The following is a 17,147-nucleotide window of genomic DNA, read 5'->3' as shown; positions in this document are numbered from 1 at the left end:
CCTCAATGTCCTTCATTACTACCTTGAAAGCTTGTTTTGTTGTTGAATTATAGGCAGACCAAAACAAATTAGCAAATTCTTCCCCTGGAAACCTTTTACTAAAGTTGGACACAATGTACCTTGAATATTGCCTATGCTCAGTTTGGGGTAGCAATCCCTTCACAACATCCATAAGACCCTGTAACAAGATGTAATTTAGTTAGATATAAATAACAAACTTTGTGAATGAGAAGGCATCAAATAATGATTACCGTACCTTGTGTTGGTCAAACATAAGAGTGAAGCCTTCTCCAACACTCAGATTGATATTGACACTTACCAAAGAAAGAAGCCATTTTTAATTTTCCTTGTTTTAACACAAACAATTGCCTAAGCAATTTGTTATATTTAGTCCCCTAGCATCTTTCCCCACAACATATAGCAATTCACAAGAAATGTAACCTTTCAAAAAGCAACCATCAATCCCTACCACCCCTTCTTCACACCATCAAAAAAATATAATACTTACTAAAGTAATTTGTACCATCTGGCATTGTAAGTACATCCATCCTGACTATTGAATTGGGGTTTGCTCTTTTAATCTCCTCTCCATCATATCAAAGTTTAGCATACTTATCAACAAGAGTACATTTAATAATTTCATGTCATGCATCTTGGCCCTTCTGTACTAACTTAAAGTAACATCATTACAAAATTTCTTTATGACCTCCAATCTCAATTGCCTAATTATGAGTTTTTGTCTATGTAAAATCTCCTTGGCGTAGTGTCCACCTTTCCATTAGTAAGTGACAACTGAACCTAGTATGTAGTTCCTAGCACATTGATGGTCAGGTTTTAGTGATTTGATATGAAAAGAGTGTTCTGTACTCATCAACTTGCCTACAGCATGAAGGTACAAGCCCCTTTACAACACAATACTATAAGTCTTTTACCGTCATTCTTTTCGAAACATAGCTTGTATCCATGCTTAACAACATAATTAGATAGCATGCTCTTAAGCCGTTTAGGGTTCTCAAATCTCATACCCAGAATTGGAACTTGCTTTTTCCAGTGTACCTGGGGATTGAAGATAGAATGTTCCACAACATATTCATTCTCTTTCTCCTCACTAGTATCCATCTCTTCACTCTCTTTCCCTTCTGGACATAACTTGTTAACGAGTTCATCATCTTTAACCTTGTTAAGAGGGGTAAAATCATTCGGTACTATTTCATCTACCAAACCAGCATCAAACATATAAGCTGGATAGGCTTAGAGGTTATCTCAAATCCATCATATTTATCATCCCCCTAGATCATTGTACCAGTTTCATCACTTTCTTCTTCCATCTAGTACTCAAATCCATCCCCAATATGATCAAAGTCTCTTAAAAGCTTCTCCAATAAATTGTTCCTGAAAAGCGCAACACCTTTCTAGATCCATTCCAACAAAATCATGGTTTGTAAACATGAATGTATCACATCTAGCATATGTATATCGGTATCTTATAAAAACAGCATTAAAGTGCAAATGCACTTTCAAATAAATAGCATCAGGGTTTTCGTTATCCATGCGCTTCACCTATGTCTACAAGTGTTACTTCAAAATGACCTAAGCTCAGAGAAAACTTACTTGTGTTTGGAGAGAAAACCGTAGCTTCACTTCTGCCCTTCAACAATTGTAGAGGAAGACGAAATTTGTAGCTCATATATATTGACCTTTATCGAATCTTTTAATTAATCCATAAACACATGGTATTGGGTACATGTCATTTAAGCCGGTCAACTAGATGTCAAAGTCCATGTCACCATTTTTTATCATATACCATTTCATTTCTTTCAAAATGGTATAATTGACATGTAATTTCAATTTTAATGGGGTAAGAGTTACAAAATAAACTTTAATGGCCAATTAAAACAAAACCCAAACTTTACTGTGTTTTTATGTGAATAACTCTTCAACCAAAGAAAATAGAAGATGTGTTTATATCTGCAATCTTGTGATTTTTTTTCTTTTTTAGAATTTAGTCTCAAATCTTAATTGCTCGGGCTCCCTTGACGAAATCTCAGCTCACGAAGACAATATCACAGCCTATTTTCAGAAATCGCAATGAAGCTTACCTTCGATTTTAATGACTTTTGGGTCTTTTCTTAGTTTTTTGGCTATTCAAAAAGAAATTAAACTAACTTTGTCTTTTTCCATATATAAAATTCCAAATTCAAAAATTTGTTAATATGCACTATTATTATTGGACAACATATCGGCGTACACCTACGGTTCTAATATAAACCGGCCAAATTACTATGCACCAACTCCATTTTTTTATAGTTCATCATTGTCGCCCTTCTTTAAATGACCAACGCCTCACCTAATTATAAACTTATCTTTCTATCTACACACTTGAATTGACAAATATATTCTCACAGATAAACTCTGTCCAGAAATACCTTTTATTTCCCATGTACTTTGTCTCACACCTCAAACTATCAATTGGTTGGCTTCCTTTTCATCCACATGGTCATGTTTTGTTTTTTTTCACCTTAAAGAGCCATTTTTGTTTGAAGAGGTCCAATCAACAAAGAAACAGCAACACTCAACAGCCTATATTGTAACTAAATGTTAGATGTACCACATTTTTTAGTTTTGTACACAACCATTCATATTGAGAAAACATGTCCAAACCCCCTTCAAATCCATCAACTCCACTAATTAATGGTTGAAACAGAACCCCTACACTTATATAAATAAACAATCATATAAGTAAAACCAAATACAACGTTGTTTAACTGCGAACAAAAGTGTTTTCAAGAATTGGATTTTGAATCTCCATCCATAATAATAATATATCCTAAATCTGTCCAGTAACTACCAAAAACGAGACTGTTTAGTACTAAAACTTCCCTAAATCAAAATGTTAAAACTCAAAGACAAGAAGAAGATGGTGAAGTACAGAAATAGACCAAACTACATTCCACTAGAAGAGAAAACCACCTGACTACATAAAATAAGAAAAATAAATCCAGAACATAAACAAGGAAGATTGAGAAAAAAAAAAAAAAAAACTAAGCACACAGCACTAGCAGGTCTAGCATATTCATATAGCTTAATAATTAATCATGTATCAACATGAATAGCCTGTCCGACTGTTGGCTCATGGTGACCCTCTTGGAATACCTTTGCAATTTTCTCAATTGGAATCAACGGTAGATATTGGGCCACCAGATAACCTTTCTCCGCCGTGAAACACACAACATAATTGTACTTCTCCGCCACAAAAGCGGCTGTGGGAACGGCTACTTGAGCCACCTGTGGGAATATTGGGAGTTTATGCATTGACCTCCAGGCTGACACAGCGTACTTCTCGGCTACTGGTTCGTAGCTTTTGTAGAGCTCCTTGGCTGTCGGCTCGTATTTTATGTACAGTGTATTAGCCGTCTTTCTCGCCGTTTTGAATGCCTCTAAAGCCAAATCTCTAGCCACCTCTGGGAAATTATTAGCCACGTACTTGGCTTGGCTCGGCGCCTGTTTCATCGACGCGGGGACGTGCCGATTCAGCTCCTTCAACGCCTCGTCTACCTGCACAACACGACACCGCCAACCGACTGAGCTAAGAGTTATTTATGATATCAGCTACCTACTTTAAGTTTATTACACTTCGACCCCTTGAAAATATTGCAGCTTGTCTTATTAACTTTATATTACACCAATCAAAACGAAATATCACTTTCAGCTGGGGAATATCAACACCTGCTTTACTGATGAAGATGCAAATGTTGAAAAGGAAAACAAATACCTTTAGATCAATGAACTTAAGGAGCTCATAAGGAACGTCGTGAAACCTCTCGCAAACCGGTCCGATGACAGTTTTAACGGTGCTTTCGACAGTATGAACACCGGGCTTCAATGGACCGGCGTTCTCTTTGGCGTATTCGTAAACAGTCGAAAAGCAAACAACGAAATAGATCACCGCGCTTTGCACAAAATCGAGATACTTCAGATGCTCTTCTCCCCCATCCCTCGGTACCTTCAATTTCAAAATCGAATAAATTCACAATCAGACGAAACTAAAGAAAATTACCAAGTTGAAAACCCAGATCTGATCAGAAACATATAGAGAATTCATACTGAATAAAATTTTCATCCGATACCAGAAGTTGTTTTCTACAGCAAATCAACATATGAAAATTCCAGATTAACGACCATCCGTGTTTGTACTTTTTAGAGAACACACGAAATCATACTGAAATCAATTGATCATTCAGCAAAAGAAGCTAATTTCTAGACATCTACTACAAGTTTTAAGGTAACATCGTCGTCGTCGTTTAAACAGCAACATACGGAAAATCAAATTAACTCACTTTGTAAAAAAAATGTTGCAAAAGAATTGGCTTACCAGAGGCTCAGTCGGTTGATTGGCTTCAGATTCCGCCATGATCTTCAAGAAGAGAAGCTTCGAGAGCGTTTGACGGAAATTTCTGTAATGAAAATGACGAGAAAAGAGGTACAGGACTAACGGCAACCAATGCTATGATAACAGCTTTTATACGGGCGGACCGGATCTAGTGCGGAAAATTCGAGAAATGTCGGGTTTAAAATCAAAAACCCAACTCCTATCGCATCTTCAGATGGTTACACGTGTCATATGATGACGGTTGGTTTAACCTTCACAATAAAACAAAAACAAGTTGCAAAATTCAAAAACCAGTAAAGATAATCAAAGAATCAACTTTTTTTTATATATTTTTTGTGTTTTATTATATTATGTTTTTTTTATTTTATCAAATACAATATTATTTGATATCGTCCTTAATTTTTGTTTAATAAAATGATTAAATTATCTTTTTCTTTTATAATATAGTTTATAAAACTATTTTTTATTTAATTTATTATTTTAAACATGATAGTTATAAAACTAAAGTTTATAATCTTGTCTTTTCTAAACAAATAACTATATGGATATATGTTGACGCAAACCACAAACTTCAAGTTATTTTTGTTGAAAAATCATTCGGGTTTTATGATTTAGTTCAAGTTTTTTCAGGTTGAATTTTTTATTAAAACAAAATCATACGAATCAAAATCAAATGACTTTTCTACGCGCACAAAAAAAAAAAAAAAAAAAAAAAAACTAAATTAAATCATAAAAACAGAAAGCGAATGGAATTTACTGATTATCATTAACATAGATTGATATAATTGTATGTTTATAGAATTATAAATATTATAAATTTAGACATATTTGTTAGGTTATATATATATATATATATATATATATATATATATATATATATATATATATATATATATATATATATATATATATATAAAGTCAAAACTAAGAGATTAACAATAGAAACAATTTTATATTTGAATAAACTAAAACCATTTTACCCACCAATGATCATTTTGCAAGCATTGAAAGATTAAAACAATCATAGAAAAGAAAAGATTTGTAACGACGTAAATTTTCAACCAAAATTTTCATTTTTAAAACACAATAAACCACAAGTCGCATTTTCTTAAAACTCACAAGTAAAAAATTATCAACACATTTTAAAAATCGTTTATCACAAATCCAGAATCCTCCAAAGACATATCTCCAACTCGGATGTGTGTACAATCAAGCCGACACCTTTCCGCGATCCTGATAAAACCTGAAATACATAATACATAACAAGGTAAGCACGAAGCTTAATAAGTTCCTCAAAATACCACATAAAACACATTAGCCACTCAAGGCTAAGACCCTCGGGTCTATGTGTCTCAGTGGGACCCTCCAGTCCTACAGCTCGTTGGACCCTCTGGTCCGGTCTGGTTGGGACCCTCCAGTCTCATAGCCCGTTGGACCCTCCGGTCCGGTCACATAATATAGCATATATATCACACAGACAAAATACACAACTCCAGTAAGCACATAAGACCTTCCGGTGACACATAAATACCACTCTAGGTAAAGTATAGTGAGAAGACTCACCTGAAAAGTAGCAAGTAAATAACCCCGCACCCGAATCTCGAACTAGCCTCCGCCTAACACAAGGGATGAATATCTCTAATTAATACTCTTTTCACAATTCAAATAACCGAAGACTATTCTTTCTCTTTCTAACTCTTTGAAGTGGATAAAAGACCATTTTACCCCTCCATGGTCTTTATTACTTATGTTGACCAAAACCCCAAAGTCAACAGAAGTCAAACTTGAGTCAACAGTGTAACGCCCGTAGACCCGGGCTAGTCAATTTAGAGACGATAAGCGTCAAAAAATGACTTTTTGATGGAATATTATTTAGAATGAGTAATCTTAACTAAGTTTTAGTATATGTTACAAGGATTCCGTACATATAAAGAATGTCAAAATCCAAGTTATAACGAAGAAGTTATGACTTGTCGAAGTTTCGCGACCTAACTGACATGACGCTGAATGACGTAAAAAGTGAATTTACATTAGAGAAATATTTAGCCTTAGTGATCTAAACGAAAGTCGTAAATTACGTTAAACAGAGAGTGTGCATAAAAAGAACGCCCAAATCTGACCTCGTATGAGGAAGTTATAATTTTCCGAAGTTTCGACTTAGCGGTATGCAGCCCCAATACTCGAATACGAGATCAAGTGATTTTTAGCCTAAACAATCTAAACGGGAATCGAAGATCTCGTCGATAGTAGTCCAACGATAAAAAGACAGAAGAAAACGGAGTTCAGATTAAGGAGTTATGAATTTCGAACGGAGTTTTCCTGTCCCGCCCTACTAAAAATAATATATAAGTAATATATTTATAATATAGTAAAACTAAAGTCAAAAATAGCCAACGGAGTCTAAACGAGAGTTGTAGATCATAATCTCACCTTCGCGTCGATATAAAAAACGTCGAAAACGGAGTTCGTATGCGAAAGTTATGAATTTCAGAAGTTCATGGCGCGAAACCCCAAAACTGTCTAATACCACGACGTGGCAAGTCTTCTGACACCTCCTGGAGTCCCCCATACGCAACTTACAATGACGCATGCAGTGACGACCAAGCCCACGACATGACAATGGCAAATTTTTCCCTATAAATAGATTTGAAGGGCCAACCGATCATGGTTGCTCCATCCCTTCTCTCCTACTTCCGATACACCCTCTAAGGCCTATTTTAACCCCCCCCCCCCCCCCCCCCCCGAAGCCCCGATATCATCCCGCGACCTGAAGCAAGTCCCGAAGTCCGAAGATCCTGAGAAGAAAAGAGTTTCCGAGCCGAAGCTCTGCCCGCGAGAAACCCGGTGTGTGAAGTGATCCCGGTTTCACCGAAGAATACTACCATTGCAATGCGTAGTGCTGTCCGATCATCTTCAGATCAAGTAAGTGTATAGTTACTTTCTTCTAACACATTAATATTAAGTATTTTCTATGAAATATGTGTTATGTGTTTATATATATTGTTGTTTATATGTGTGAGTGTATAGTTACTTTCTTCTAACACATAAATATGAAGTATTTGCTTGAAATACATGCTATGTGTTTATGTACTGTTGTTTATTTGAGATAAGTACGGAATGGATGTTTTATATGGTTTTTAAATGAGTTAAATTGTATATGTATTTTATATCTACTAATATATTGGGTAGAACATGGGTAGATGAGATAGTCGGTATGTGATAAAATGATGAGGTAAATGATGAGGTATGTAAGATGATTAAAGAATAATATCGGTAGATGCACCAATTAGACAATGTCATAATACTAGCAGATGCGCTTAAGAATAATATTGGTAGATGCACCAATTAGACAATGTCATAATACTAGCAGATGCGCTTAAGAATAATATTGGTAGATGCACCAAATGGAGAATATCATAATACTAGCAGATGTGCTTATGGGATAATCCTCGAAGATGCACTTATAGGAAAATGTCGTTAGATGCGCCTAAAAGAGAATGTCATAAACATGACAGTCGCGTTTCATAGTGTATGACGTAATCCTGGTAGAGGCGCTTAAAGGATGATGTTGGTAGATGCGTCTTATGTAGCAATGGGTTTTGTGTCAATCCCTTAGGTCAATCCTTAGGAATGAATGAATGAATGAATGAATGATAGTTGAATTCATAGGGTAAAACCTTGAGAAATAAAGAAGATAATGGGGATGGCTAATTGGGTTGATTGTTTGATGGTTGGATATAATAATTATATTATTGTGGGTCGAAACCCTATATGCTCACCAGGCTCCCAAGCCTGACCCACTCAGTTTTCTTTGTATCACAGTTATCAATACGAAGACATATTTCACCGAGAGATTAAAAGAGATGTAACTCATTAGTGTAAATAAATGTAAGTTCTGTTTATGCTTATGTGTCTGTATCGGAACATGACATCCCGAGATTTTGTTATATAATGAAAATACATTTCTTTAAAGGAATGATTTGATAAATTCTTATCATATTTTGTTTTGGGAACAAATTCTGCAACTGTTTTCTTTAAAAGAGTACTATGATTTTAAAAACAAAGCATAAACAAATCGGTCTTTTCTGGCCATGAAATTGGGGATGTCACAAACAGTCCGCGACTGATCCGACTCGTCGAGTGCACTCTTGCGACTCGTCGAGTCCCTTCGTATCCTCATAAGTCTCAAAAAGTCTAGCTAAACTCGCCGAGTTGACCCCCAACTCACCGAGTTATCACTCAATCAACCCATCGGGAAAACCCTCACCGACTCGTCGAGTCAGGACATGGACTCGGCGAGTTCCTTCGATCAGATTCTTCATTCAAACGATTTAAGGCAGATCCATGACCCCAAACACTAGATCTACCATCCTAAGGGTCGGTTGTCACGTAAAGCTGCAAGCTTTACGTTTAAACATGGCATATAAGGCTCGAAATGCAATATAACTCTAACAAGGATGATTAACCACAATAACTCTTATATGGCTAAATAAAACTATAATCTTTGGACTCTTCGGACCTCACAAAGTCCAGATCGGAACTCTAGGCCTCAAAAGGGACCTTATGCATTCAAAGTCCCAACAATGGTGAAAGAAACCCTAATCTTCCATATTTACAATATCTAAGCAAAATAACAAGAAATGTTCAAGCTTTTACCTCTTACTCCAGCCCTTGCACAAAGTTACACTAGATCCACTGATTCTCTAGCTCTCTTGCTGGATAATCTCCTCTTCTCCCCAAGAGATGCACTAGACTACTCCAAGTTTTAGCTTCTAAAACTCTAATGGCTCTCTATACACGTTTAGGGTTTGCTCTTTAGTATAGGTAGCCGCAAATGAGGCTATAAGTGCCTTTAAATAGGTACCAAACCCCAAAAATTAGGGTTTCTCTACCCAGCACCTACTTGGCGAGTCAGTTTTCTAACTCATCAAGTTCACTCATTAAATCCATGCGAGCAACTCGACTCGACTCAGCGAGTTAGACCCTCAACTCGTTGAGTCTCTCCTCAAATCTCAAGATTAACATACACAATAATAACCCTAAAAATCTGGATGTTACAATTCTCCCCAACTTAAATTAGATTTCTCCCTAGAAATCGCTCATCAACAACATATAGATCGAATCCAATAACCGAACAGCACCACCGAAAGGTTCTCATACCACACAACTATCTTCTTCTCTTGACACCTGAATCCAAATAGGAACACCTCCCTGGAAAAAGGACAGGCCCATCGGCCACTACGATACCCCTTCTAGCTCTCAAGAATCTGGAAACTCTAGTTTCCTGTCTCACAGTCAGACCGTCCTCTCAAGATATCACCACATTATTCGCTCCTCGAATAACAAATCCCAATAACTCACTGCTCCTCTGATTCTCTCTTTGGGATAGATAAAAACAAGTCAATGCCCAAAATTGGCTACCAATCACTCATCCCAGACATGATAAACAATCTAGATCATATACCAAGGAATGGAAGGATCACATCAAAACAGGGACCCATCCACTGTATTGCAATCAAAACCCATCTGAACAACGAACCCTTAACACCCTGTCCTTAGACATAGAAAATGATCATGCTTGTTCAAAAGTATCCTCAGATGTAACGCCCTCGTTTCCAGGCTAGGCATTATCATTGATGTGATAGTCTAGGTTAACCCTTTTAACTCTTTTTGGAGTATTAATGATGAAATATTGAGTATTATGTGAATTGTGTGAATTATGTGTTTATTTTCTTAATTATTATAATTTAATGAATTAAGAATAAAATAAGCGTCAAAATTAAAGTATGAGATAAGCCGGATATCTTTGCATAAAGATGTAGTGGTCGAAACAAGGATTCCGAAGATATAAAGAATGTCGAAGTCCGAGTTATAACGAAGAAGTTATGACTTGTTGAAGTTTCGCGATAAAACCGACAACGCTGAATGACGTAAAAAGTGAAATTTACGTTAGAGAAATATTTAGCCTTAGTGATCTAAACGAAAGTCGTAGAATTCGTTAAACCAAGAGCGTTCATAAAAAGAACGCCAAAATCTGACTTCGTATGAGGAAGTTATGATTTTTCGAAGTTTCGACTTAGCAGTATACAGCCCGAATACTCGATTTGAGATCGAGCGGTTTCTAGCCGAAAAAATCTAAATGAGAATAGAAGGTCTCGTTAATAGTAGTAAAACGATAAAAAGATAGGCGAAAACGGACGTCGGATGAAGAATTATGACTTTATAACGAAGTTTTCCTGTCCCGGCCTAGTAAAACTAGATAATAATAAAAAAGTCAAAATTAGCCAACGAAGTCTAAACGAAAGTTGTAGAACGTAGTCTCACCTACGTGTGGATATAAAGAACGTCAAAAACGGAGTTCGTATGAGGAAAATATAAAATTTTGAAGTTTATTAAATATTTTCGATATTTAATTTAAATATAAATTATCCGATATTATCCAAAGGGGGAGTCAGCGAGCTGATCCTCATTACGCCGAGCGTAATTTTAGATTACACCCAGCGTAAATCGATGTTCCATCCCTCTATAAAAGGATGTTGAGGGCAACCGAGTTCTTTGCTCATTTCTTCCCTTTTTCTCGCGTTTTTGCATCGTTTTCGTGCAAGAATTATCCTGAAGCCCCGGTATCATTCTCGAGCCCCGAATCAAGTCCCGAAGCCCCGAAGATCCCAAGCAGTGCAATTCCCGAGCCGAAGCTCTGCCCGCGAGGAGTCCGGTTTTTTTAAAGATCTTCCAGATCTACTGAAGAATACTACTTCTATAAGTCGTAGTGTTGTCTGATCATCTTCTGATCAAGTGAGTGTGTGGTTACTTTCTTCTAACGCATAATTATGAAGTATTTTATACGAAATACGTGTTATGTGTATATTTTGTTATATGTGTGAATGTATATTCACTTTCTTCTATCTCATAGATATGATTTATTCTCTATGAAATACGTGTTATGTGTATGTGTCTCATTTGTTGTTTTGGAATATGTATTGAATGAGAATGCTATACAGGTTTTAAACTATGTATAAAAATATATATTTTTATCTACTAATATGTCGGGTAGAACATGGGTAAATAGTTGACGTGTGATAAACAGATGAGAGGCCTCGATGTTGTTTTTGATTCAGTAATCTAGCAGAGTTTAGATGACGACCACAAACTTTTCTAGATAGTCCCATGGAACGCTAGCAGGTTCGCCACCTGTATGTGTTAATGAACTTGGGTGTTCATTCGTTGTACTCCATCCCCCTCACGGTTGCCTTATTTGACATATATTGTCGGGAAACCCCGAATGCATGTGTTGTCGCCCCGATGAAATATTCTTAGACTAGGTCCCTTGTGTTAGTTATTTTAGGGACGTAAAGTGAGAATAACGGGAATGGGTAATTGGGTTATTGTTGGATGGTGGAATTAAATATAATTATTTATTGTGGGTTGAAAACCCTATATGCTCACCAGGCTCTCAAGCCTGACCCACTCAGTTTTATTTGTATTACAGGAAGTGGCGCAAGGGCCTAAGATGGATGAATCATCAAGTTGTTTTGTTTACAAGTCTGTATATGTATATATTTGTTGAATGACTTGTAATGTTATCGTTTATGCTTTATGGTTTGTATCGGAACATGACATCCCGAGTTTTGATTATATAATGAAAATACATTTCTTTTATGAAATGCTTTGGTAAATATTATTTTATCACGTTTTGTTTTTGGGAACAAATTCCGCAACTCTTTCAAATCAAAAGGTTTACTCTGAAATTATTTTAAAAGCATAAATGAAAATCGGTCTTTTATGGTCGAGATTTTGGGGATGTCACATCAGACATCTAACAATCATAAAATCCAGCTCACTTCTCAATATCCCTTTAAAGACTGAGCACCGGGTCGTCTCCTGACCCAGCAGTTGAAACTCCAAAGGTTACCCATTGCATACTCAAAACGTCTCACTAGCTTCCTTCTCATAATAACTATCTCAGCCCACTGTGACACACAAGTCACGAAGCTTGCTTTACCCCGAACAATTACTATACTCCCAACTGAAATCGTCTCACCCTCGACCTTTGTCGTTAACTACCCATTAGTTCCATGTGTATCGTGGTTTTTCCCATACCATCGAACCGAACCACTCAGGTCTAAGACACCAGATGAAAAACAATACCCCCTCCAAAATGAAATCCATCTCTGAATCCGGAATCTTATTCCGCCTACTCAATATACCACTAGAATCAAACTCAACTCGAGAGTCTGGTCTGGCATAGAATTGGAACCACTCGTCCCAACGAAACACTCAACTCACGACCCATGAACCGCAACCCATGCATACATCATTTCTCTGATTCCATCCGATTGCGGTCTCCATAGCCTAACTCATAATATAATGATTCCCGACCCTTATGGAGACCTCCGACTCTTTCCTGGTCTGGCCATCGGGTTCCTGAAGAGTCAGTCCAATAAGGTTACTCAAGCCTAAGAACTCTCCTGCGTTATGCTCTGACTAACAACTAGCACGGCTCCCCACAGCTCCACGACACTTTCTCACTGACTATTTGGTTATACGGCTCCCCGCAGTATCACAACACCCTCTCGCTGACTAGTGAGTACTACGACTCTCCGTAGCATCACAATACCATATCGCCAACTAGTAAATACTACGGCTCCTGATGTGTGGAAACTCACTTAGTTTTAAACCTACTTTTAGTTGTAAAATAAACACACAAAGGCAGTGGACCTATCAATTGTGGTATAGTCAAATAAGTAGGGTATCGAACACAGGGAATGACAAATTAAAACTAAAAACTAATTCTATCTAAATTAATTAATAAGTAGAGGGTTTTCTCTAGTTTTACAAGACTAGAAACTTACTAACTAATACTTAATCTAGAACTAGAAAAACAAAGAATTGACTAGATTTAATAATAAGAAGGAGCTTCTGTTTAGTTCAACTCAATTGATCCTATGGTTGATTTCAAGGTAATAGTGCAATGGATTAACTTTTTTGTTGGTTACCGATTCAAGTGACTAGATTCGCATTCACTACACTAATCCTTAGTGAATAAACAAAGTGAATAGATTCACATTCACTACACTAATCCTTAGTGAATAAACTAACTCAAACAGTCATCAGTTGTCTAATTTAATTCAATTTAATAGGTTAATTATTCGGATTACTTTAGACTTACAATAGTTAACTAATTTGGCTTTTAATTAACTTCTTGTTGATGGTCATCACACAAGCTCGCACATGGATTTACTTAATTTTCTTATTAATTCTAGTTTCATGTTTATTAATCCTAGACATATAACAAAGTGATCACATGGCATATGAGGTTGATAATCAAACGATGTTCATGCTATTTAATTACCTTCCTATTAACAGAAAATTAATTATCATTCACACACAAGGTTCTTTAGCAAGCTAAAATAACAAAAATCACAAACATTGAATTAATCCTACCAATAATCAAACCATAGTCTCAATTTTGTATCCCCAAACAGAAGTTTAAGAGTTTTAGCTCATGATTGAAGTAAATAGCAGCAAACAAACGAATTCTAATTGTCTAGCCATAATGGAAAACAAAAGATTAAGTAGAATGATGAAATTTGCCTCAATTCTCCTTCGGAATTGGATTCTAGCTTGTATCTTCATCTTCTACGGTTTCTCTGGCCTCTTAATCGCAGCTAAACTCTCCAGAATCGTTCCAGAAGTTTTTTTATCGATCTGAGAAGTTATCTTTATATACACGCAACGACTCGTCGAGTCAGGTACCGACTCGTCGAGTCCATCTCACAATCCCCGTATGCGATAAGTATCTGGGTTTCCGAGTCGTTATCTTCTCGAATCTTCGCTTTGACTCGCCGAGTAGTCGACACTACTCCCGAGTAGGTGTTGTTTTTGGTGTTTTTCTTCTTTATTCAATTCCCGAGCTCCTAACCGCTTCTCCTGCTTCCTTTTGCTTCCGAGCTTCATTTTTTGACTGAAAATACAATTCAAATACTTTTAAGTACCTTTTGTCCATGAAATGCAATAATTTAGCTAATAAATGAATAAAAATCTATACTTAATATAAAATAAATATGCACATATCAAAATACACCACACTTGCCTTTTGCTTGCCCCCAAGCAAAACTGAATTTTAAAACATTAGAATCATATATGACAACTCCAATCTAACCCAACCATTATGCCAAGACCACAACACATACATTTGTGTCTAAATTTTTCCTAATAACCCCCATACTCCAAATACTCACAATCCTCATAATCATTCGCCCACTTACCCCGAACTACGCTCATTTTATGCAACCCTCCGAATCCATCCGCAGAAAACCTCTTACCCTCAAGGTATTTTTAGTTGAGCAACCCAAGCATACATAATCTAGACAATTACAATTTATGATACCACTATGGAGCTCTTTTGAATTCTTCACTTCCTTGATAATTTGATCTTTGATCTCTTTGAATTCACCACCTAGTTGTTTGATTTTTTGGTATCTTCACTTTTTGAATTTCTTGGAATTTTGATCTTTTGATCTTCACTTTATTTGCTCCAAAAATCTTACAACTTTTCTTGCAATTCTCTCTTTTTTAACATGTATTTATCACTTTTCACTCAAAACCCTACATGCTTAAGCAGGGGCGCTCAACCTTAACCTTTATTGGCTAACGATAATAATTTTCCTGGATACATTTTAGGTTTAGGCTGCTAAACATATTGCATCCCTCAGGCTGACCGGGGTCGTGTTTTTGTCCCATGATTTCACTGGAATAAGGAAGCCACAAATGCACTAGAACGTGTATAGGCTCAACTAAACATTTGTGTTTTCATGCAATTATCAACACAATTCTAACATGGAATCCTAATTTGCTTTTACCAAAATTTTCTAAATTAAGTCCCTAAGTAATATTTTTTTGGTATGCAACAATTTTTTAAAATTAGCCTAAATTAAGATTCTAAATTTTCTAATATGTGACCAACCACCTACCCCACACTTATTTTATCCAATGCCCTCATTGCATACTATGCAAAAATAAAAATGCAAATATAGAGAGAATTGGAACAAACTCTCCTGGGGTAGCAGTCGATAGGTTGATACTCTTCTTTCCAGCTCCAACTTCACTTGACTTTAGCCATGGAAACAACTCATCCATGACTTGGGCATCAAAATCTCATGTGGCAGCTCCAAATATGCAAGGAAAACAGTGTAATATCTTCAAGAATCGATATGGAGGAATAAGTGGTCAAATGGTACACTCAGCAGCATCAAATCAGCAGTCCTTTTGGTATAAAAATGAAAGACTCGTCGAGTCATATATGCGACTCGTCGAGTATAAGCGCGGACATCTTCGAATTTGTGAGAATACAAGGGGACTCGTCAAGTCAGTTTAGTGCACTCGACGAGTAGGCCGCTGGACGAAAAAAATGGTATTCTGCAATTGTTCCAGCCTCTAATAAATCTTCTAAATTCCTCCTCACTTCTAGACTCAATTGCTCATGTCCCTAGGGACCGGACTCGACACTTTGACTCTAACGCTTCCCTTTCTTGACTCTCTTTCACTCGTTATAACCCTCTTTTCTCTACAACTCTAAACCCTTCTATGCAAGCACTCCTAATCCAATTCTAAAAATCATCAAGGCAATCAAACATCAAGCAAAACAGTAAAAGTCTTAACAAATTCCAAACACACCAAATAAGAACAAAAAATAAAAATTGAAAATTGTTTAATAAAAACATAAAGAAACTAATCCTCCTCATCATCGTCATGATCCTGCGCCGCTCCACTTTCAATCACATCGCTCCTTCTCGCATTGATCACTTCATCCCATGGCGGAATATACGGGAAGTTACCACCATCGATATGCGGAATGTCGAAGTGGTCAAATAATCGAATGTGGGATTGATTGCTAAAGTTGATACCCCGCGCCATTTGATCTTGCAACCGCCTCATCTCAACATTGTACCAATCTATTGGTACTTCATCATTGTCTACCGGAATCACCGGTGGTTCCTCCTCTATATCTCGCTCTCGCCTCGATCGGACCCTCCTTCCTGGCGCCTCGGGACCAACAACAGGATCATCATGCGGGATAGCATAATGACCACCACCATAGTCCTCAATGATACTATCCCTCCTAAAAAGAATGGGATTGAATGGAGGGGTAGGAATCATAGTCATCAAATTCCACGCGCCATGGGTCATCAACCCAAACGAATTGGTGAGTCGTGTGACAAACATACCACCATTAATCTTCGATGTCTTGCGGTCTTTGACCGCACCCTCAGCCAAATATGAAGCCAAACACTAAGGAATATTGCAGAAAGTGTCGGGTGTAATAATGCTCCATAAGTAAAAGACATCAAGGTTAGAAACCTTGTCATCATCTTTTCTTTGGTTAATGATGGTGGAAATAAGGCGATGAATAAGGCGGTGTGTAGGCGACCGAATGCTTCCCTCCTGTGCAGACTTCGGAATGTACACTTTGTTGGCAATCGTATTCCACCAACCCGTGCTCGTCACTTCATTGGGGAACACCTTGTAAGAGCGTTCCATAAATGCACGGAAAATAGCGGTCGAGACCAATGACCAGTCATAAATACCCATCCGACAAGCGAGATCAACCACGGAGCACTGATGAAACTCGCCCCCAAGACAGAAATTGACACTCGTCGGGTGATAGCAGTCATCTCCCCCACTAAAAGATACCGTGGAGAAAAATTTTAGGCAAAGCTCCCGGTACACCGGTTCTTGAATACGGAAGACCCGGCTC

The 17,147-nt window shown here is 37.1% G+C and overlaps 1 protein-coding gene across 1 annotated transcript; it reads right to left on the bottom strand.

Moving 5' to 3' along the window:
* Nucleotides 1-2,926: 2,926 nt before the first annotated feature.
* On the bottom strand, nt 2,927-4,523 carry LOC145015920 (stress-related protein-like). The gene is made up of 3 exons (XM_078974392.1): nt 4,373-4,523; nt 3,773-4,003; nt 2,927-3,555 (listed from the first exon to the last, which is right to left on the bottom strand). The coding sequence occupies exons 1-3, from the start codon at nt 4,409-4,411 to the stop codon at nt 3,094-3,096; spliced, it is 732 nt and encodes a 243-aa protein (XP_078830518.1). The 5' UTR covers nt 4,412-4,523; the 3' UTR covers nt 2,927-3,093.
* Nucleotides 4,524-17,147: the final 12,624 nt, after the last annotated feature.

Source organism: Lactuca saligna, chromosome 9 (assembly GCF_052625555.1).
Source record: "Lactuca saligna cultivar CGN05327 chromosome 9, ASM5262555v1, whole genome shotgun sequence".
NCBI lineage: Eukaryota > Viridiplantae > Streptophyta > Magnoliopsida > Asterales > Asteraceae > Lactuca > Lactuca saligna.
This window is presented reverse-complemented; position numbering and strand designations above follow the sequence as displayed.